This window comes from Acipenser ruthenus, chromosome 9, assembly GCF_902713425.1.
Source record: "Acipenser ruthenus chromosome 9, fAciRut3.2 maternal haplotype, whole genome shotgun sequence".
Classification (NCBI taxonomy): domain Eukaryota; kingdom Metazoa; phylum Chordata; class Actinopteri; order Acipenseriformes; family Acipenseridae; genus Acipenser; species Acipenser ruthenus.
In genome coordinates, this window is record NC_081197.1 from 45087773 (window position 1) to 45112091 (window position 24319).

The window sequence follows — 24319 nt, forward strand, 5'->3', positions numbered from 1 at the left end:
GCACCCTTGTTTCAAACAATAAAGTATACAAAAGATCAGACAGTACAACTGATGGAGGCTAATAATTTCAAACCACTTGCCAGTAACAACTGACGGTTTTTCAAGGCTGTTGATGCCAAAGATTTTTTTTAAGTTTATTCAATATAAAACTGTATGCAAAACAGTATTTACAATGAAGCATTGGTAAAAAAGAAAACAACACATTTTCACAAACATACACTAGATTGTTAGCTTTCTACATTAGGAAAGTAGTATGTAAATCCGTACATGCTTCTGCCCGCTGTGTCATTGCCCTGGTAAATTGTCATAATAGTTTAATCTATTTAAAAACAAACAAACAAAAAAAAACAACACTTTGGTTATAACTTAACCAACCAGTTATCCCACTGTTAAAAATACATCAAACAATAAAAAGGGCTTGATAATACTTGATGCAGTTAGCAAAACAGGAATTCCCTGAATGTATGGAGTACATGACAACAGACTTAGCCAACTTATACTGGGTGGGGATGTTTGAAGTGCAAATATTTATTATAAGGAGGTCTGGACACAAACAAGAGCCCCTTAAAATTCTATACTATATATATTTTGGCTTAGCAATTTCAGTGCAGCAGCAATCTGGCACCTTGTTTTACAACAAATACGATCAACAATGTAGTTGGCCAATTTCTCCCACACCTGTTCTATAAACATGCTTGATTATATCAGCTTGTTTTTTTATTTTTTAAGTGAAGGGGCAAAGGATATGATTACAGTAAACAAGACAAACATTTTTTTTTTAAATAAATTTCTTTAAAATGCAACATCTATAAGATTAAACAAATACAGGACAAGTAGAAATACCTAGGTTCTCTTTAGTATAGATTTTTTTTGCGGAATACTGTATGCCACACAGACCTGACTAATAAACAGAGAACCTCTGGTCCACCTCCTGAGAATATGGTATTTCAGGCATTTGTTTGTTAAATGTAGGCTGGCACGGCTGGTTACCAAAGCAACCCAAATGTCAACGAAACTCTGTGGGTAAAAACATATGTCTCAACATAATTTCTGAAGGAAGAGACTGTCTTTTGAAGTCAAGCTTGTGTGTGCTGACAAAGTTGACACACAGCAATTTCCATTTGTAAGCAAAACAAACCAGGACAAACAACAACAACAACAACAACACCACCACAAAATACATCTTATATAAAATATAAATATACAATATATTTCAGTAACACACAATAACATTAAATAAAATAGGCTGAAGAGTCATGGGACACGGAAAGCAGTGCATTTTAGTAAGACGCTGAAGGGAAACAACCATTCATTGTAACCATAGCCACTGTACTAGTGACAGTTTCAAAGAGGCAACTGAAAAATATGGGATACTACATCTACAAAGTCTAACAGGTGCTGCTCATTAAAACATTAAAATGATGGTTAACTGACAGGTTTCTGCGATTTCTCCACAGCAGCAGACAATAAGTTGCAAATTGACTTAACAGCCACTCTGTATAAGTTTATTTTCGTATAAAAATCTATATACTCTGAAGTACAATATTGTTTCTCTGGATTGTCACAAGTATTTTTTTACTGTCGTACCTAAAATCTTCAATCCTTTTTCTATTGTAATGCCGCAGGTTCATGGATTGCTTGAAGATGGAGCAGGTTAATCTGCCCTTTAAGCTGACCTATGACCTCCATCTCTTCTGTTATCTGAGTGGCCAGCTGTTGATTCTCTTCCTGTTGCAAAAAGAGAAATGCAAGCAAAACAAGAATAAATATGTTTCATGTTTAAATTTAGTTTACATGAAGTCTATTACATGAATATATATATACATATAAACTGCAGTGTACAAAATTGAAGGCATATGAAAGAAAAGGTTTTTAAAAAAATGTACATTCAAGAATTGTAATTATACAAAGATTCTGTGGATAGTGTAATTATTATTAGAACAGCATGTTCATTCCCAGAGGTTCCAAAGTTCCCAGTTTGAAGATAAACTCGCGTTCCTTTTGTTTCCAAGCAACATTTGTTCCATAGCAATGATTGATCACAAAGACTGTGATGTCTTCAGCAGTGCGATTATCATGGAAATGCAGTGGTGTCATGCAAATGTTTCTGAAGTGCTGTGCCATTTCTTGCAGATAATGCAGTAGACTATTCCTTTAGAGGTACACGTAAAATGTTAGTAAATGTTGAATGAAGATTTAATGCCTCTAATCTGAATGAATGTATTTACAGGTATTACATCATGGTCTATTACATGGCTACGTGCCTTTCAAAGGTTCCCCAGAAGGACGAATAGCACTGTTTACCACATATTCTCTTATATTCTTGTCTCTTCTATATGACATCAAGGGGGGAATCTTGAAAAAAGGCACTTTTGATGGGTCTTGTTGTAAAATTGTAACGTTTCTTTGCACAGTTGTCTGCATCTTTCTGTTGGTAGGGTGGTAAGTGAGGACCAGAGGGATTCTATCATCTGTGTGCTGTATATTGTTATTATATAAAGCATTTTTTCTTTTTATATTTGAAATGCAGGATTTAGTTTTAGTGATGATCTTGTCTGGAAAGCCACAATTTCCAAAAAACACACACATTTCCTCGCTTTTGACGAAGAAATCTTGATCGTCGCTACAAATACGTCTGAGTCTTAACAGTCATGAATAGGGAATCGAGTCATGGCAAGCCTTAGGGTGTGAGGAGTCATACTGCAGATATGAATGAGAATCAGCTGGTTTCTAGTAGACAGTGGTGTTAATGGTGGAATTCAAAAGAGTGATGGAAATGTCTAAGAAAGATATACTATTGCCTGTTTCTGATATGTTCCATGTGAAATCCAGGGCTGGGTGGAAATTTGTTACTGACTGAATGAACTGTTTTAAATCCTCACTGGTTGGTGGAAATTCCAATGATGTCATCAATGTACCTAAGATATAGTTTAGGTGTGTTTCCATTGCATTGCTGTAAACATGTGTTTTCAACTGATCCATTGTAAAAAGAATAATATTATCACAAGGGTGCTGTTCTTTGAAATGATCCAATTGCTTTAGAAAATGTGTAGAGTCTTTAACACAGGGCTTTCAGCAAGGGGTTTGAAGATTTCATCAAGAAATTTGGAGATCAGTTCCGTGGGACAGGAACAGGCTGATACAATTGGGCGGCCTGGATTGTTTGGTTTGTGGATTTTCGAAAGCAAGTAAAAACGACTGCAATGGGGGTTTTCCACTATTAGATCACGTGAAGATGTGGGTAACAAATTGTTTGAGATAGCATCATTAACAGTGGAAATGAGAGTGGCCTCTAAACAATGAGTGAGATCTTTGCAGTTCTTAGTGTAGAAATGAGTGTCAGAAGGTTGTTGTTGGGCTTCTTTTGTATAGAGGTCTTTACTCCAGACAACTACTGCTCCTCCTTTGTCAGCAGGTTTTATTACAATATGATCTTGGTTTTGTATGTTCCGCAGTGCAATGTGTTCCTCTTTAGATAAGTTGAGCTGTTTCATAGGTTGATGAAACAGCATAACTTATCTAATTTTAAATTTCCACCCAGCCCAGGATTTCACATGGAACAATTCAGAAACAGGTAATAGTATAAGAATATAAGAGAATATGTGGTACACAGTGCTATTTATCCATGTAATACAAACACATGTTCCCTTGAGAAAGATATGTTGTACAACATATTGAAACGTTGGGCAGCTGGCTCTTTGAGCTAATTATATATATATATATATATATATATATATATATATATATATATATATATATATATATATATATATATATATATATATCAGCAGATAAAAGCAGCATTCCATGTGAATAAGAAACCTCTGACTTGCAACTGCAGCCTTGACCCAGAAACCAACATCATACAGCTCTGTAAAGTCTATGCTGTCTTTGAAGTTGCTTACTGCACAGTACCACTGCTAATTAAACGCCACTCACCAGGAACTTCTATATACAGTAAGGTGTCAGGCTAATTTTATGGGTACAGTGAGTATTTTAAATATACTGTACTGGTGGCTGCACTGTACAGTATATGTGTTAAAGCTACCTCAGAACTAAGTGATCAAAAGGTGAAAGGATGTCCCCAGTGGCTCACCCAGCACAGGCACTACTGTGTAAGTGCAGGGAGAGTCACACGATCAGCAGTCTGGGCTGGGATTGCTTCACAAAGGGAGCGCTGCATTAGCCACCCAGGGGTGGGCTTGGTTCACCTCATGGTAGTGCTGCAGCTCATAGCGGTCAGGTGCACCATAAGCCCAGGCAGGGACTCCACAGGTTGGGCCCTTACTTCCAAGGTTCAAATGTTGTTAAAATCTATTGATCAGGTTCAGTGGGTGAAAATGATTTCCTCTGAAAATGGGTTACAGAGGTAAGCCGACACCTACATTTGAACAGCAAATGCCTCATAGTCCCCCAGATATTCCGGTGCCAAACTGGAATGAACGTCTCTTGTTCAGTCTGGGCTGCGTTCCAAACCTGGTTCTGACATATAAATCAAGCAAGCCTCTACTACAATGGCTCTTTATAGTTTTCACCAAAGCTTGTCTGATAAAAGTGCACGGTATAGTTGCATTTACCTTAACATACACGATGGGTTTAAAAGTAAACCACTAGAAAGCAGTCTGCTGAGGTACACTAGGTGCCAGAGAGAGGTCAGTGCTGTTGCATTTATTACAATCAGTATCTACCAGGATGGCAAGACTCACTAGTAATTTGAGCTCTTGAATCATCTATCCTTTAAGTACGCAATCATTTGTTAAAACCAAGTGAACAAAAGCAATGTCTCTTTATATGGCGCTACCTGTTTAGTTTTCTCTAAACTAAATGGGGGGGGGGGGGGGGTCTAATTTATTAGGACAGAATCTTTGTTGTTCTAAACTTTTACTCGGTTTCTATTTATGACCTTTTGTTCTGAGAAGATCTCACATTTACAGTTACAGTAACAGACCTCAGTCCTATGTATCCTGGCATCCAGTATTGCAGTGCCACCTACTAACTGATATGTACTGTGTCACTCTATATCAATAGTTCATTGTGTAAATGTGTGTTCCACTGGCGTTATCACCCCCAGAAATGACAGGTGTATAAAGCAAATTAACATCATGAAATGATTACTACTTTTCAAATGCTATATAAAATGCACTTTCTGCCCAAAAGTATAAAGATGTATGGACCCATCTTGGAGACAGGTCATTAACCCAAGCTTTCACACCTCAACAGCACTTCACCTTTATCTCCCAGATTGAACTACTGTAGAACCAAAATGAGCTGGCCCATAAGTGCCAAGCAAGTAACGGGAATATGACAACTGTCTGAAAACAATTAATCATAAACTATGTTTTAAAAATAAGAATAAGGCACAAATATCATCTTTTAACCTAGCAGTCTTTTATAAAAAAAAACAGGCAGACAGACAGACAGATAAGATCAATGTATAAGGGTCCCATCTCAGTATCCATAGTGCCCAAATACTGATAAATGGCCTTATGTGCTCTCTGTAAATTAAGTTCAATATAGAAAATCCCAACTCAACTATTTATTTATTTTATTTGTTTAAAATTAAGCAGATATTAATTTCAATTCAATGTTAAATGGCACATGTCAAAGGCAGTTTTAATATCTCATAATATATATATTTTTTTATTTCAATTTTTAAAAATTATTTTAAATTAGGCCAAAAGCAGGACTCAAATATTGAGATATGAATAATTAAAATATGAATTCTGGGAAAAAGGCATTAATAGAACACCAATTGAATTAAAACTAATTTACTCCATCTCCTTGGGGTCCAATAGAGGGTACACTAAAGATTATTTGAATGCTTCAATTACATGTTCTTTTATCTCCAATTCCAGTCTCCCTAGAAATGTGTATAATTAAATCACAAAGATTCTCTCGGATTTCTTTTGCAGAGCTTTCAAAGATTTCAAAGGATTTTTAAGGGTCTAAAAGCGATGTGAAGCAACACAAGGGCAATGTTTTTGAAAACTGTGTTGCCAATTAGGTGCATTTTAGCACGCATTTCACTGTGATGAACATGCAATGCTTCAAGTGATTTCATGTTTTTTTTTAATGTTAAAAAGGACAAAGTGGTGTGTGTTTCCTTGCCACCCACTCCATACACATGTACAAATATAAGTTTGACATCTCCTTAACAGTATACGATAGGTTTACAGAAAACACATGCCTGCCCACTACATATGACTTGTCATTTAACAAACCTGCACTGTTATTTCAGTATCATTTTATTTTATTTTTTGTGTTATTTGTTTTTTTGCTAAATAAAAATGTCTCCTCTCAAAGACAAAGTACATTTTTCTTTAAGGTATAGAAGTATTTAAAACAGTATAACACTTACGAAAAACAACTTGGTTGCCTGTACTGTAGAAACAGTTCCATCATCATTTTATAGCTTACATTGCTGACAATTTTGCTCTTTATTTCTAGGGCTGATTAGTATACTAGATACATTCCCTCTGTATGCAATGCAGGTGGCAGTAGCGAGCAGCAAATAATGCCCAGCCCCAACAGTCCACTGAAATGTTTTCCCAAATCAGTTTAAATCACATTTAATAAAAGCTTTATTTTTTTTATTTCTTAATCCTGCAGTAGCAAAATACCTCTGACTAGGTGGCACTGTAGGCTCAGGTCATCAGTGTTTTTTTTTTCTTTTTCTTTTTTAAAAGCACATGCTTAGTCACTGTCTTCTCAATGTATAAATGAGCTGAAAAAACAGTGATATGTGGTTTACATGGGGTGTTTTAACATCAGGCATAAAGTGGAATGGCACGCCAGATTTTTTAAAAATGCATTAGAGCTAAATTTCCCATCTTTACTTTTTAATTTCCTTCTCTATGGGGCATTTATCAAGGTCATGACACCACTGTGGAACAGATGACAGGAAACAGTACACTGTATTGTAAGTTACTGGTTCATACTGAAATGGAATTAAGATAGATGTATAAAACACCTTGTTCATCCACAAATAAAAGGAGACCTTTTTAAAGGTCTAAACAGCTGCAGAGCTCAATAACGGCACCCTTCAAAAAATAAACCTGCGTTAATTAAATGTAACCATTATTGAAAAATGCTACAATTCGTAATGCTGTGCAACAAAATACGACTGTTACAAACAACACTTTAATTAAAATCTGTGTTTCCTTGCTTTTCTGAATTCGTGCAAGATAAATCAGAGATAATGTGGTCTCCTCTATTACACGTGGACAGACATTAACAACAATAAAATATTGAAGACAAACATGGTATTTTTCTACAAACAAGTAATTGACTATTTGTCCCAGGGCTATTCTTTATCAAAACACCTCTCTGCTCTATAATATTGTAATGTTTCCCATGAAAAAGATGATTCAAATATACAGTGTAGAGTTAAGTTGCATTGTAGATCTGTACAATGATTTAATAGCTACTGTAGACTAAAAGGCAGCAATGGGAGTAGTGGGAGTAAGCTGCAGAGCCATACTCAGGAAGCAAGCAAACAAGTATGCAACAAGGTCTGTGTGAAGCTGCAAAAATAATTTCTTCATCTGCTTTGAATTGATCATGTTTATCACAGCATGAAAAACCTGCCACGGCTGAATATTCAAAATCAGAGGCATCAGGAACATGATAAAGAAGACCACCATGACCTCAACCCACTGTATGCACAACAGAAAAACAGCATACCAGATGGTCTTGTTTAAACATTTCAAAAACTATGCATTACTTGGGCCATTAGAAAGTCACTTTCACCCCACATTCATAAATCCAAACAAAACAAGGAACTGATCTGTATCTATTCTGTGAAAAGAACGTCCAAATCTTAAAATTAGCCTCCCATTACAGAGAAAATTGGATGTTTGACAAGGTGCTAGGCCTGAATGAACGGGGACACTTAACCGTCCTGGATTTCTGTCAAACAGGGATTGTGTTCCAGATAGTCCATTGGAGTACAAGTGCACATTAAGACGAGCCACTACACAGGTGGTTAGTGTCTTTGTGTGCCTTCTGTAAACATTGTTCATCTCGTCTGGGTATTGAATAAATCCCGCCCAAAGGTAGGTGTTTGTTGGGGAATAACATCAGAGGCTCAAGTGCACAGCTTGTCTTCTTCATGCATTGCGGAAGTTCCCAGTTCCAGAGCTCATCTCCTTCGTTACGCCCCTCAGGGCTGAAGCACTCTCTCACTCTGCACTTACTCACCGGCTGACTGCGCAGTCATTCAATAGCTCGGAGCTCAAATCAGCAGCACTCTTAAAGGGGACACATCCACGCAATGACTGTTGACTGTGAAATGCGCCAGTGTAATATCCTTCAAGGGCACATTTCTTGGTATCTGCTGGCTGCTGTGTTTTTTACCCCATATAGAAACAGAATGTGTAATAAACACAACTGGACAAAAATGTCATTTCGAGTCATCTGTTACTATCAATAATTGGTTTAATATTTTTAAATACAGTCAATTATCCAAACTAATTGGGACCGATACTGGTTTGCATTATTAACTTGTATGGATAATCAAACAAGTATCAGTCCCAATTGTTAATCGAATAACAATTACTGTACCTTTAATAATGTATAGAATAAAGTTAACACACACACACAAGTACTTAGTAACTCAAGTACCTACTGATGATATATAGCTAGTAACCTATTCTATCACATTAACCATACACAATTACAAAGCTTTACAAATTATTAAATTAATGCAATTAATTAAAACTTTAACACCTACAGTTAAGGTAATGAAATACTGTAATTCAGTGGTCGGCAATTAAATTTGATGGCGGGCCAAATGACCTGCGGCCAGCTGTAGAGCGGGCCACTTTCAATACCCACCCCCCTCCCCCTAAAAAATGTGTTGAATCATGGCACAAGACATACCAGCTCGTCAATAACAAAAAAAACCCAAAAAACCTTGTCAAGCCAATTGAAAACAAACCAAAAAGGAAAAAAAGAAGTAATAATTGTGTTAGCATGTCTTTGTAACCTCCAAATAAATATTAGTAAAATAATATAGCATCTGTGTTGTAGCTATTAAGAGACAAATTTGTTTAGTTTAACATTCTGATATGTTGTAAGTGGAACGTAACTCAAAATGACTCGTAATGATGTCAGACTTTACTGAACAGCTGAAAGACAACTTCAGCATTCCTAGGTACGTAATCGTTTTTGTCCGTGATCCGTTTTCAGTCAACCCCGATGGTGATTTCTCGTCCCATGCAAAGCAAGTGCTTCCCGCAATTGACAAAGCAGCAACAAGAACTAGTACTATATTTGCAGGCATCACAGTTGCTGAAAACCGAATTCATTAACAAAGCAAATCTGGAATCATTCTGGTTCACCTATATATGTCCAGACAACTACCGCTGGCTCTGTCTGTGCTCTCCATGTCTGGATCTACTTGCAGAAGTGAAGCAGCTTATTCCACAATGAATGCAATATTAAAAACAGATGCACGAAACAGGCTGACACAAAAATCTTGAGGACTGCCTACTTATCGCCGTCAGGTCCATCACACCTGGTTTGCAGAACGAAATTTGTCAAAACGCAATGAAGCATTTAAAATGAAAATGTATGCTGTTTTTGAATTTTGTTTGATGTTATTCTGCATTCCTGTCTATGTAGGTAAGTGCCCTCTCTCATTGAATTTGTCATAACGCAATGAAGCATTAAAAAAAATGTATGCTACTTTTGAATTGTGTTTTGTTATTCTGCGTTCCTGTCTATCATATGAGGATTCCAGTACCATAGCAAGGCATAAATGTATCATCACAATCTGAAAGTACTGTACTTTGGAATCGATTCTGCTAATACTTGCTGTTAAGGCATGATACTTGCTGTTAAGGCATTGTAATAACGTGCAATTGAAATGAATAAAATAAAAGTTCTTGCTGCTCAATAAGACAGGATCTCCAGCCCTTACTGACGAAAGAGATGAAAAATCAAGAACGAGGTGACTGTTTTAATTTGCTTAACTACAACCATTTAAAAGCAAACAATGCTCAATCTAAGGTTTTGGCGGTCTGAATAATTGTGTAACTTTTTGCCTTAGTCTGCCGGTCCTTTTTTTGGCAGTTAAATCTCGTAGCCGTTTCAGCAGCAGGTGTGTGCGCAATACACCAGAAGGTTGATCAAAGATCGAATAATTGACTCTACTGTATATGGTTGTGATTCCGATACGTTTACTGAATTTTACGAGAAGCCATTCTGTGTAGAATGAAGATAAATACAGGAAAACAGCAAAGAGCTGCTGTCATTTTGCAATCCAAAAAAGGTACCTCAATACATCACAGGCATCTAGCAGTTTGAGAAGTAAGTGAGGTATTCTGTAACCCATCGCAGTTTAAAATTAGTAGCTTGCTTGTACTCCAACTGTAAACGGCCTCCAAAACCCAAAAGGATTAGACACCGATTGTATAGATTCACACTTGGGCCTGATCTCTACGTGATTTATAAACCCTAAGGCTGTACTAGTAACAAGACCAGCAAGAAGTTCAGTCAGTATTAAATTATTTGGGGATCCTCTCAGTGCAATGACTCCTCATTTCCAAGTTATAGTAACACTTTGTTGAAACCTGACAATTAATGAAGTACAGCCATTTATCTGTTTTCATCCCCTACAGGAAATGTATATTCCCGGCTACAGGCATACTGTATGGGATCACATGTTTTGCATAAATCTAGGGAATCAATTGTGATGAACTTTGTTAAGGCCCTTCTGTAGCACATGTTATTAAGTGCATATCTGTCTACCCAACCACATTTTGATCTGTTTTTATTACATAACCATAAAGTATTAATAAAGTAAAAACAACTGACTCTTTGTAATTGTCTGGGCTGCTGTATTCTGTACCAGTTACTGTACTTAGTGAAGTGTAGTGAGTCTATATGTCTGCAATGGAGTATGAAAATGTAGGGGTGTGTCAATGTGTGGGAATGTGATCAAATGAGTGTGAATAGGCATACGAAAGGGCCGTCATGCAGAAATATTAGACAGGTTGCAAAACGTTATTCCATGTTGATTATGAATGCTTAAACTGAAGCACACAGCAACTTACAAGAGAACACTTTGAACTATATATTAAATGGATGCTCAAGGCAGAGAAAATGTATGGAACTATTTTGTTTGCTTCAATTACTTTAAGAAAGACCTTGAACTAAATGGCAGGGATGTTGAGGACAGTACTTCATCTTGCCTGACTGTAAACCAGTGCACTCAAAACAAGCAAAAAACAAAACAAAACAAAACAAAACAAATCTATGAATTTGTGAAACAATGTATATTGACATCCCCCCCAAATACAAAGCAGAGGTTGACATCACGGCCCTTTAGCGCTGTGTTGTTCTCGAAAAGCTCAATCCGAATTTCTTTCATCCCCTCCATCTCCTCCTCCTCCTCCTCCTCCTCCTCCTCCTCCTCCTCCTCCTCCTCCTCGTCCTCGTCCTCCTCGTCCTCCTCTCCAATGTCTGCTGACGCGTCGTGCTCCAGGGCAAGTCCCAGCAGGCTGTCAGCAGGAATCAGCAGCTTTACAGTACAAACCAACACAGAGCTCTGGCACAGGCCTTCAAACAAGTGCTCACTGTTCATTTAATTAGGACATACTAAACAAAACAAAAATAAATCCACTGTGTTGTGACGTCTTTACAACACTAGGGCTGAAAGCAGCAGCAGCAGCCGCAGCCGCAGCATTTCCCCCGGATAGGCAATAGAAGAGGGATTTGTGCATTTCACAGTAAATAGGCAGTTTCTAACCCTTTAACAAGGTCAAGCCCATTGAACAACACGAATGAGCTGTCTGTTACCATATGGTCACAATACCAACAAAGATTAATAATACCTTTACTCATCAGATGTATCTGCATCATTAAAACAAGTAGCTCAAGTGCGATTTACTGCGGCAATGGAAAAGTTAAACAGGACCCTAAGTATCTCTGTCTATTGCACTAAAGAGCAACCTGGTATGAGTATGAAACACTAAAGTTAAATTAGACTCAGATTTACTAATGTATTCTTTTGATCTGGTGACTTTGAAATTCTGATATTTGAAGCACCCCATGTGGTCTCAATAGTGCGCTCAGGATCATGACTAACCTCCAAGTACATCTGGAACATCCGAGTGTAACCATTAACATGTTCCCTGCAACACCCTGCAACACCCTGCCTCCCAAGTAAATCTGGAACACCCGAGTGTAACCATTAACATGTTCCCTGCAACACCCTGCAACACCCTGCCTCCCAAGTAAATCTGGAACACCCGAGTGTAACCATTAACATGTTCATTGCAACACCCTGCAACACCCTGCCTCCCAAGTAAATCTGGAACACCCGAGTGTAACCATTAACATGTTCCCTGCAACACCCTGCCTCCCAAGTAAATCTGGAACACCCGAGTGTAACCATTAACATGTTCCCTGCAACACCCTGCAACACCCTGCCTCCCAAGTAAATCTGGAACACCCGAGTGTAACCATTAACATGTTCCCTGCAACACCCTGCAACACCCTGCCTCCCAAGTAAATCTGGAACACCCGAGTGTAACCATTAACATGTTCCCTGCAACACCCTGCAACACCCTGCCTCCAAAGTAAATCTGGAACACCCGAGTGTAACCATTAACATGTTCCCTGCAACACCCTGCCTCCAAAGGATGAAAAATCATCTGTAAAATTGTGATATTTCTTACATCCACTGGGCGCAGAGTGTTAATGGTTACTATGTAGATGTAATGGTTAGACATGACTGTGAGAGATATGCCACAGAGGTCACCAGAAAATCACACACAGTGAATATAAACAACAAGAATAATAAACTCATATAATTCTCAATAATTTGCCCATTAGTGCAATTATCAGAGTGAATGCAGAACTGGAGATATTGATACACACAAAAGACACAAAAGTCATAATTTACTTCCAGCCACAGCATGAATTAGGGCCTGGATTGGCTCTCTTGTCTTCTTGAATAGGAACCCCCACAACTGCAATCAAGCATATTTTTTGACAATACTATAATGTTTTTCACAACAGAAACCATGTACTCCCGGAGAGGCAATACTCAGGAGGCAACCCACACCCCAAAAGGTGGAACTCAGGGATAGACACCATCGGCACCTGCAGTCTTTGTTCTTAAATAATAAAGTGAAACAATAGAAAATACAGATCGGGTGCTATACACTAAGTAATACTGTACCTATTAAACCTGTAATGGAATGGCACCCCAGGTCCGGACTTGCCTACCTCAGGTAAAACCATCTTGAATGAGGCAAACTTTCAAGTCAAGTCAAAACATCTGTAAAACAACATCTCTACACATCTTAGAATGTGTATTTTTATAGTTTTAAAAAGGTTGGTCTCTACTGAACAAGGAAATCCACCTGGATGTAGCTTTTTTTGCAATAGTCCCATGGTTCCATAAAGCATTTCCGATGTCTTTCTATTTTGCCCTCCTCCTGTCAGTGGTACCCTAATAGCATTATTTCTACACAATATTACTTGCATGATAAAAATGTGTAAGGTTCTAACTAATAACTAGGTACATGTAATCTTGTTTTCCCTCTTGTTTTACGCTTTTCTGCATGCAATGACTATACTCATTCTATAGTACGAGGATAAAACGCCAAACAAACATCGTTCAGGATCTGTACAGTGTGTTCTGGAGTTGCCTACCAAGCTATTAAATGAATGCCAGTCTCCAATGTCTCCTCTGTCTCCTCCTTTGAAATCTCTTGGGCTGGATGATTCTCCTCCCTCAGTAGATCCCTTTGCTGGACCAGCAACTGACTTTCCTGTAACCATGGAAACAAAGGACATCAGCAGCAGGACTCCCGCTATTGTAGGCCCCAACAGTCTTCATATGAATAAAGTTCTTTCACATCTACCCTAATTGCATTTCTCTCACACACACCTCTTACCATCACCCAGAGTCCCAAACTAACAGCTGCTGAACTTAAAATCGAGACATATTTCCAAAAAAGGCTGATGCTGTACAAAGATATGACTGTAACTAATCATAATCATCACACAAACTCTGAGCAAGCTGCAGGTCAAATATTCATATTTCCTTACTACCCTGGCATTTTTCAGCATTTGTTTTAGTGTCTTTAAATGGGACAGAGGTCTTAATAATACAAAACATTTATCAAAATTGATCACAGTTGGAAGTAAATGGGGCAATAATTATCAATAAATACCAGTAAAATGTGCAATTGAGGAAACAATCGATATCTAATGTCTAAAATAAAAAAATGAAAATTAGAATTGAACTGCATTATTTTCAAAAAACAAAACAAAAACAGTGGTTGGTACCAACGGATGGAAGCAGACTAAATGAACATTGTGATGTATCAGCTTACTATGTGGTGTGCACATTAGTATGCGTTGGACACAATTGGTAAACTATTATTTGCAGTGTTAAGTTTGCTCTCAATATGATGGACTGGTGGCTGGTTTGTGCAAAAGAAAAAAGGAAAAAAAACACATCAGCAGTGACGTACAGAGAAGCCGGTATATGTACATATGTGTGTGGTGGGGGGGGAGGGGAGAACCTCTGCTCTACACCACATGGGCACCTCCATGACAGATGAGTCCTAAGTGGACCCGAACGACATTAGTTGATAGGGTGTAAAACGCAACAAAAAAACATTAAAAACACCTTGACTGAAAACACAACCTTACTCAAGCAGTGCGCAGCAACTATTATTTGTTAGAACTAAACACATATTTGATGTGTTATTTTATTCTGAATACAACAAAAATGATGTACTGTGCAGGTAATGTAGTACTGTAGCTTTAATTGAAAGACCGACGCGCACTGTGACGTTGCTGCTCACTGCTTGAGTAAGGTTGTATTTTTGGATGATCTTCTTCAGATCAGGTTCGGGTTAAGTTAATTTTTTGCATTGTGATGGGGTCATTCACAAGACAACACCACCCCGAACATGAAAAGATTTAGGGATTCTAAATATAGATGGAGGCGTATTTTGGTTTGGGGTCCTAACATATGTGTGTGTGTGTGTGTGTGTGTGTGTGTGTGTGTGTATATATATATATATATATATATATATATATATATATATATATAATCATCATCATCATCTTCAGCCTTTTTCAATCAACTGATGGATGAAGGCCTCCCCAGGATTCTTCCACAAAAGCCTGTCTGCTGCGTCCCTCATCCACATTGCTCCGGCGTGTTTCCTAATTTCATCTTGCCATCTTCCTGGAGGTTGTCTTCTTGGTCGCTTTATATCTTTTGGGATCCAATCTAATATCTCCTTGGTCCAGCAATGGTCTGTTCGTCTTATAAAGGGGGAGCACTTTATATATTACAGGCCAAGTATAATTGCTGGTAATGATATGCATAATTTTTTTAATTTTATTTAGGTAACTAATCAGTTTTTTGTTTTGTTTTAATGTGGGTAAGAGAATAATTTCAATTTCTAAACCCTAGAAATGTTACCTTTAACTTGTATATAATAATACAAAAAAAAAAAAAAAAAATCAATTTTGATTGCAAGGCAAGAGCAATGACCAATCCGGACATAATTCCAGGTTAAATCTGTGATAAAAATGAATTGCAAATCTGACTACCAGCAGAGTAGTCACATGCTTACTGTAATATCTGGGGAAAATCCAGAAGAAACACATTCACACTAACAAGCTAAATGTTCCCTGCTGAGACCGAGTAGCTGGCTATGAAAATCTCACCACCACTGAGATCAAAACCAATAAAGCAAACCTGATCCTCGTCAATAAATAGAAACCGTTTGAAACTTGGTTATTTTTTTTTTTAATTTTGAATCAGAAAAAGTAATTAACTACTGAAAAAGTAATTAACTTCTAGCTATCTGAAACACTATATATATATATATATATATATATATATATATATATATATATATATATATATATATATATATATATACAGACATGCTCAAATTTGTTGGTACCCTTACAGCTCATTGAAATAATGCTTCATTCCTCCTGAAAAGTGATGAAATTAAAAGCTATTTTATCATGTATACTTGCATGCCTTTGGTATGTCATAGAATAAAGCAAAGAAGCTGTGAAAAGAGATGAATTATTGCTTATTCTACAAAGATATTCTAAAATGGCCTGGACACATTTGTTGGTACCCCTTAGAAAAGATAATAAATAATTGGATTATAGTGATATTTCAAACTAATTCGTTTCTTTAATTAGTATCACACATGTCTCCAATCTTGTAATCAGTCATTCAGCCTATTTAAATGGAGAAAAGTAGTCACTGTGCTGTTTGGTATCATTGTGTGCACCACACTGAACATGGACCAGAGAAAGCAAAGGAGAGAGTTGTCTGAGGAGATCAGAAAGAAAATAATAGACAAGCATGGTAAAGGTAAAGGCTACAAGACCATCTCCAAGCAGCTTGATGTTCCTGTGACAACAGTTGCAAATATTATTAAGAAGTTTAAGGTCCATGGAACTGTAGCCAACCTCCCTGGGTGCGGCTGCAAGAGGAAAATCGACCCCAGATTGAACAGAAGGATAGTGCGAATGGTAGAAAAAGAACCAAGGATAACTGCCAAAGAGATACAAGCTGAACTCCAAGGTGAAGGTACGTCAGTTTCTGATCGCACCATCCGTCGCTTTTTGAGCGAAAGTGGGCTCCATGGAAGAAGACCCAGGAGGAGTCCACTTTTGAAAGAAAAACATAAAAAAGCCAGACTGGAATTTGCTAAAATGCATATTGACAAGCCACAATCCTTCTGGGAGAATGTCCTTTGGACAGAGGAGTCAAAACTGGAGCTTTTTGGCAAGTCACATCAGCTCTATGTTCACAGACAAAAAAATGAAGCTTTCAAAGAAAACAACACCATACCTACAGTGAAACATGGAGGAGGCTCGGTTATGTTTTGAGGCTGCTTTGCTGCGCCTGGCACAGGGTGCCTTGAATCTGTGCAGGGCACAATGAAATCTCAAGACTATCAAGGCATTCTGGAGCGAAACGTACTGCCCAGTGTCAGAAAGCTCTGTCTCAGTCGCAGGTCATGGGTCCTCAAACAGGATAATGACCTAAAACACACAGCTAAAAGCACCTAAGAATGGATAAGAACAAAACATTGGACTATTCTGAAGTGGCCTTCTATGAGTCCTGATCTGAATCCTATCGAATATCTATGGAAAGAGCTGAAACTTGCAGTCTGGAGAAGGCACCCATCAAACCTGAGACAGCTGGAGCAGTTTGCTCAGGAAGAGTGGGCCAAACTACCTGTTAACAGGTGCAGAAGTCTCATTGAGAGCTACAGAAAACGTTTGATTGCAGTGATTGCCTCTAAGGTTGTGCAACAAAATATTAGGTTAGCGGTCCCATCATTTTTGTCCATGCCATTTTCATTTGTTTTCTTATTTACAATATTATGTTGAATAAAAAATCAAAAGCAAAGTCTGGATTTCTATTAAATATGGAATAAACAATGGTGGATGCCAATTACTTTTGTCAGTTTCAAGTTATTTCAGAGAAAATTGTGCATTCTTTGTTTTTTGTGGAGGGATACCAACAAATTTGAGCACGTCTGTATATATATATTAGGGCTGTTCCAATTAACAGATTAATCTAGCAACATTTTTTTATTTTAATTTTATGTTATATTGACTGGCAGTTATAAGGTTAAACTGTAAAGTAGGCTAATCAGTGAGAAATGGCATCTGGCATCACATCACGTGAGATACAGTATTTGCACACAGAGACAAAATGGAGGGTTACAAACCGCTAAAGGGAAGTCTACAGTCTAGCTTTGGGTTCAAATCAGACTCTGGTGGAAACACTGAAGATAAAGGAAAGGTTTTCATACAAAGGCAGTGCGAGTAGTTTGCAGTACCATTTGCAAGCAAAACATCCCTTTGCTGCGCCGAGAGGGGAAGGAGAATCATCCAGCCATGTTACAGCTAAACAGATAATGCTGGAGTGCTTCACTGAGAAAACACTGAGTACGTCAAAACAAAAATCCTTAACAATTTCTTTTGCAGTCGACCAATTGACATAGTTGAAGATGATGGGTTAGAAAAAGTCCTTCAAATCGCTCTTGGTTCAAATGAATACAGACTTCCCACGAGAAATACAATAACAACACATATTAAACAGCTGTTCAGTGAAGAGAGAATGAGAATTGAAAACAAACTTGAAAAAGAACAGTTCGTGAGTTTGACTGGTGATTTTTGGACTTATGTCGCTAATGACAGTTCCTTGAGGGTCACAGGGCACTGGATAGACGAGCAATGGAGATTTCAAAGTGCAACTCTGCAAGTGAAACATGTACCAGAATGTCACACTTCAGACCACATTATAGATCACACAGTTTACAATCCTCCAGATTAGAGCTACAGCAGATGTGATTATCTGGCAAATGTTGAAAAGGAACTATGTGCATGCCATTTCTGAAGAATGATTACACATTTACTAGCCATTTTCTGAACTCCTGTGGTGTTACTTTTGCCAAACAGAGCGGTTGCCATGTATGGAGAGCTCCAAGAAATCAATAAAAGAAGGGCATTTATGTTTACAAATACCAATGTTAAAAAAATGTTAAAAACATGAAATCTGTTACTACACTATACAGTTCCCAGTTTTCTTTCCTCACTCTCAGTTCCTACAGTAGATCATTTCACCAGTGCAGTGTCTTCGGTGTCAAAAGCATGTTACCAGCTTCAAAGCCTCTCAGTCAATGGGGCAAGAATCTAGTTTCACTTTCCAGTTGAAATGACAAAGTACCAAGAAATCAAGGCTTCCAAACCTAGTGCAGTACCAGATATCATGTGGGGGCCTATATAGCAAATGAAAGGAGGCGCACAACAAGATTAATGAAAGTAGTTAGTTTAGAAAGAACCACTTTAAGAAGGAATTCTTAATACAGAAATGTGTCAAACAGAAGTCTCACTGTGAAGGACTGAAGCAGTGAATTTCAGTGTTATACAGCTGGAATAATAAATCAGCTCAAGTATGTGGTTAATTGATTTGATTAGCAGGGTGCTCAAGGTTCTCTAGCTAGCAAATCATTTACATCTCAGCTAATGTAACATAAACCAAGGGCTGGAATTGTGAAATTACTTGATTTACTGGAAATGTATAGGACCTATGGGAAATACAGCATCCCTTTGAAAAGCCTAGTCTGTGCTCGTTGCACCTGTTTTTATAGTGCTTGTGATAGGGGCTGGGATAGCTCTAGCTTTTTTCTGTACTTGTGCATTGCAAAAATTTTACTGGAAACGAAAATTCTACATGTGTTGGGGGATAAGCCAACACTTGCACTTCCTTTTTGCTTAGAGTAAAATATGATTCAGAATATAATGGCTGATGGAATTAGCCAAAACATGTGTCTACTTAAAATCGTCAGTCAAATTAATCCTACTGCATTTGTTAATTGGGTGGCTGTGGCTAATAACTGCTTTCAATTTACAGCACTTCTGTTTTTCCCCCCCCTGTGACCTCTGCAGTTTTGGGTGGAGGGTGGAGCAGCGGAGTGCAAGCTGCATGGCTCCCAGCTCACGTGCAAGCCATGCCCACCAGTGGATGATACAGGACAGTCACATTCAGCATACCCGAGACTAACAGGCAGCTTAATTAAAAAAAAAAAATAAAAAATCAATCAGTCTAGCTGTTTCCAGGATATTGCCTTTATTAATTCCTACATCAATCATGTGTGATAAATGTGAATGTTAAATTGACCTGCAGCCTCAATTAACAATTAATGACATGCAAAGTTTCAATCCAGCCTGGGCAAATGATTCGATGAAGCTATTGGATTCAATGCCCCCGACATAACTACCTCTCCCAATTTGGTGTGGGAGTTAGTAGTGTGTAAGGGTCTTCTGGAGCAAACCCTCACTTGTCCGGCTAGCTCAATAAACCCCCATAAACATAACATGTTCTGGAATAAAACAATTTAATGCAAGACCTAATGGCATAACACATCCCAGCATGTTAAGTGTGAGGCCTGCTCCCCTCTGCATGCCCATTATCTGCTAACTAAAGAGCACCCATATGGGGGCACAGGTCACTCAAATGGGCAACAGTAATATACTACAAGTACTATTAGAAAAAAGGGAAAAAGAGTTCACACAATGCGCATTTCAGCAAAAAAGTTTGCAGGGTCAACCCACAATACACCTAGCTAGCCTCAAATCTTTCATAAGGTACAGAGGTACAGCCGAGCATTCATTATTGCTTAGCTGAACAGTCTCCATTTTCCTGAAATGTTTTGATCAACTTAGAATACAGACACAAGCAGGGGAAAAAAAAAAAGAATGATTCTGCTGAACAAAAGTTAAGAGTTCTTATCAACAGAGGCTAGCTTCAGTAATCATGGAAGGAACTACACTTACATCAAATGCATCTTCCCCACATTGTTAAATTAATTAGGCAGAAAGAATATAATAAGGCTCTGAAGCCCTAGTTAATTCTTCTCTCTGTCATGACAGACGTCATTAAACAACTCTAAAGAAAGGCTTTTAATGACCATGTACGTGTTTTGCAGATGTGTTTGAAACAGATGGAAATCATTTTTCAAAAAAGTCAAAAGAGAGCACAAATTAACCCTCAGAACTGTATTTTGTTCATATTCGTTTAAACATTCTGAGACTCACTGAAGCCCAATTTTATTTTTCCCCCAGAAGTGTCACTTTAAATAATCATGAATAAAAATGTCCCTAGAAGGAACGTTAAAACTACCAGCATGCACTGTGTGGTCCAGGGGTTAAAGAAAAGGGCTTGTAACCAGGAGGCCCCCGGTTCAAATCCCACCTCAGCCACTGACTCATTGTGTGACCCTGAGCAAGTCACTTAACCTCCTTGTGCTCCGTCTTTCGGGTGAGACGTAATTGTAAGTGACTCTGCAGCTGATGCATAGTTCATACACCCTAGTCTCTGTAAGTGGCCTTGGATAAAGGCGTCTGCTAAAAAAACAAATAATAATAATAATAACAATGCACATATATTCCTACAGTATATTCCAAATTAAAAGTGTGTGTCATTCAATAGGTATAGTAAAACACACTTGTCCAAGTTTTCTGAATGTATTATTTATTTGTTTTTACCAGGCAAGCACATATTTACCATGAATGAGAAGTAGATTGCCAAGCCCTTTTTGCCATTCTGAACATGCTCAATCCCCACAACAGACTACAGTATATTCTGAGCCATATTTATTATCTCAGTTTCTCTCATTTCACATAATATTTTCTCATTTTTTCCAGCACATCAAAAACCATTGAAATATGGAGTCTCATTAGATGGCAAATTGACTATACTAATGAGGATAGTAAATACAGATGTGCTCAAATTTGTTGGTACCCTTACAGCTCATTGAAATAATGCTTCATTCCTCCTGAAAGGTGATGAAATTAAAAGCTATTTTATCATGTATACTTGCATGCCTTTGGCATGTCATAGAATAAAGCAAAGAAGCTGTGAAAAGAGATGAATTATTGCTTATCCTACAAAGATATTCTAAAATGGCCTGGACACATTTGTTGGTACCCCTTAGAAAAGATAATAAATAATTGGATTATAGTGATATTTCAAACTAATTAGTATCACACATGTCTCCAATCTTGTAATCAGTCATTCAGCCTATTTAAATGGAGAAAAGTAGTCACTGTGCTGTTTGGTATCACTGTGTGCACCACACTGAACATGGACCAGAGAAAGCAAAGGAGAGAGTTGTCTGAGGAGATCAGAAAGAAAATAATAGACAAGCATGGTAAAGGTAAAGGCTACAAGACCATCTCCAAGCAGCTTGATGTTCCTGTGACAACAGTTGCAAATATTATTAAGAAGTTTAAGGTCCATGGAACTGTAGCCAACCTCCCTGGGCGCGGCCACAAGAGGAAAATCGACCCCAGAGTGAACAGAAGGATAGTGCAAATGGTAGAAAAAACCAAGGATAACTGCCAAAGAGATACAAGCTGAACTCCAAGGTGAAGGAACGCCAGTTTCTGATCGCACCATCCGTCGCTTTTTGAGCGAAAGCGGGCTCCATGGAAGAAGACCCAGGAGGACTCCACTTTTGACAGAAAAACATAAAAAAGCCAGACTGGAATTTGCTAAAATGCATATTGACAAGCCACAATCCTTCTGGGAGAATGTCCTTTGGACAGATGAGTCAAAACTGGAGCTTTTTGGCAAGTCACATCAGCTCTATGTTCACAGACGAAAAAATGAAGCTTTCAAAGAAAACAACACCATACCTACAGTGAAACATGGAGGAGGCTCGGTTATGTTTTGGGGCTGCTTTGCTGAGCCTGGCACAGGGTGCCATCATTTTTGTCCATGCCATTTTCATTTGTTTTCTTATTTACAATATTATGTTGAATAAAAAATCAAAAGCAAAGTCTGATTTCTATTAAATATGGAATAAACAATGGCGGATGCCAATTACTTTTGTCAGTTTCAAGTTATTTCAGAGAAAATTGTGCATTCTTCATTTTTTGTGGAGGGGTACCAACAAATTTGAGCACGTCTGTATATGTTTGAAGGCATATGTGTGACTAGAAACAATGGGATGAAGTTGACAATCTGCCAGTTGTATCAAGGGTATACGGATATCACTAAAGTTGACAGAAGATAGAAAAAGGATGCAACAAAAAAGCACAACATTGCTTTATGGGCAAGAAGTACAGCAAGTCAAGCAGAAACTGAGGCCATTCATGCGTGATGCACATACTCTTCTACTGCAATGCAGTTAAAAACAACATCTTATTGTATATAAAATACTGACAGGGTACAGATGGGAAAATGTGCGATATCGCCAATAATGTGAAAAAAAATAATGTGATATCTTGTAACAATTGTAAGTCGCTCTGGATAAGGGCATCTGCTAAGAAATAAATAATAATAATAATAATAATAATAATAATAATAATATGGTGGAATCCTTCTATAAAAGTACACCAAAGGGACTATTACAGTAATTATTTCAATCATCGCATCCTGGTGACTTTTTTAAAAAACTCAATAAAAATCACAAGTATACCATAAACCTGATCCCTTGCAACACTTATTTTTCATGTGTTTTAATTAGTGTGGGTGTGTGGTATCTGAAAAAAGGGGATGGCTATGTTGCTACTGTACACCCTGCCACAAGGCTATTTCTGATGCAGAAATTCAATTGGGTACAGAGCTGACAGCAAACATCTATGCTAAAACTCTCAATAAAGCATGTTCACACAAAAAGACATGCACACTAAACCAGTACTGGCTGAGCAAGTCAAAGCCAGGAGGGAAGCAAGCACGAATGTTCCCACAGTACTGTTCTGTATTCACAGTGGAGATGTCCTTGAATGGTCTTAATGTGTTTCCAGTTCTATCACACACACATACACACTGTAATGAGTTGTGAAGTACAGCAGAATGCCTGGTTTACGTGCACAGCAGGGAGTACAACTGAAACAGCAGCTTGTGTTGTATTAAGAATTAATCACTGACAATTGTTGAGGAGACAGGAGAAAACAAACCATCTCAAGTGACCCACAATCCTCTTAGATGCAACTTCAAAATTCCACCAGCACACATTCATCAGTGGCCATCTGTACTTCAGCAGACAAGAAACACTATTGCAATGACTTCTCCCCCATTGGAAAACATAATACTTGCTCAGTTGCAGACCTCAGATAATTACTTAAAAAGTGTAACGGTAAGCTCGCTGTATTACATGAATCAACACTAATATGTAATAAGATATAAAAATGATGGACTATTTAATAAGATATGATGGAACACCTGCAATACCCAGACCAACAATACATCCATCCCTTAACAAAAGTAATTTGGTGCAAGTGGCTGGGTGAAGTGCATTTCACACACTGTATAACCCAACAGTATGCAAGAAAATCTGTGCTATTCTAATGATAGTATACATATGCAGATATGAGAGATGACGCACTTAGTCCCAGATGAGCGCTTCCTAGTGCTGCTCCCAAGCCATTACAAATCAATTACCAATGGTGTTATCTTAAGGTTTCTTTAATCTTCTTTAAATCGAAGATAAACAGTGTAGTAATATTTTCCATAACTTAAGCATTTGATGTGAAACTCAATATAACATAAGAAAGTTTATAAACTAGAGGAGGCCATTCGGCCCATCTTGCTTATTTGGTCGTTAGTAGCTTATTGATCCCAGAATCTCATCAAGCAGCTTCTTGAAGGATCCCAGGGTGTCCGCTTCAACTACATTACTGGGGGGTTGGTTCCAGACCCTCACAATTCTCTGTGTAAAAAAGTGCCTCCTATTTTCTATTCTGAATCCCCCTTTATCTAATCTCCATTTGTGACACCTGGTCCTTGTTT

The 24319-nt window shown here is 37.9% G+C and overlaps 1 protein-coding gene across 2 annotated transcripts in view; it reads right to left on the reverse strand.

Moving 5' to 3' along the window:
- Positions 1-1600: 1600 nt before the first annotated feature.
- The window catches only part of LOC117405196 (ralA-binding protein 1-like), a 63818-nt gene continuing 41099 nt past the window's right edge, over positions 1601-24319 (reverse strand). For both annotated transcript variants that reach the window (XM_059030066.1, XM_059030065.1), the window contains exons 6-7: positions 13666-13784; positions 1601-1728 (exon numbers count right to left, since the gene is read on the reverse strand). In XM_059030066.1, the coding sequence (XP_058886049.1) occupies positions 1698-1728; positions 13666-13784 (150 nt within the window). In that variant the 3' untranslated portion in view covers positions 1601-1697. The remainder of the gene's footprint in view (positions 1729-13665; positions 13785-24319) is intronic.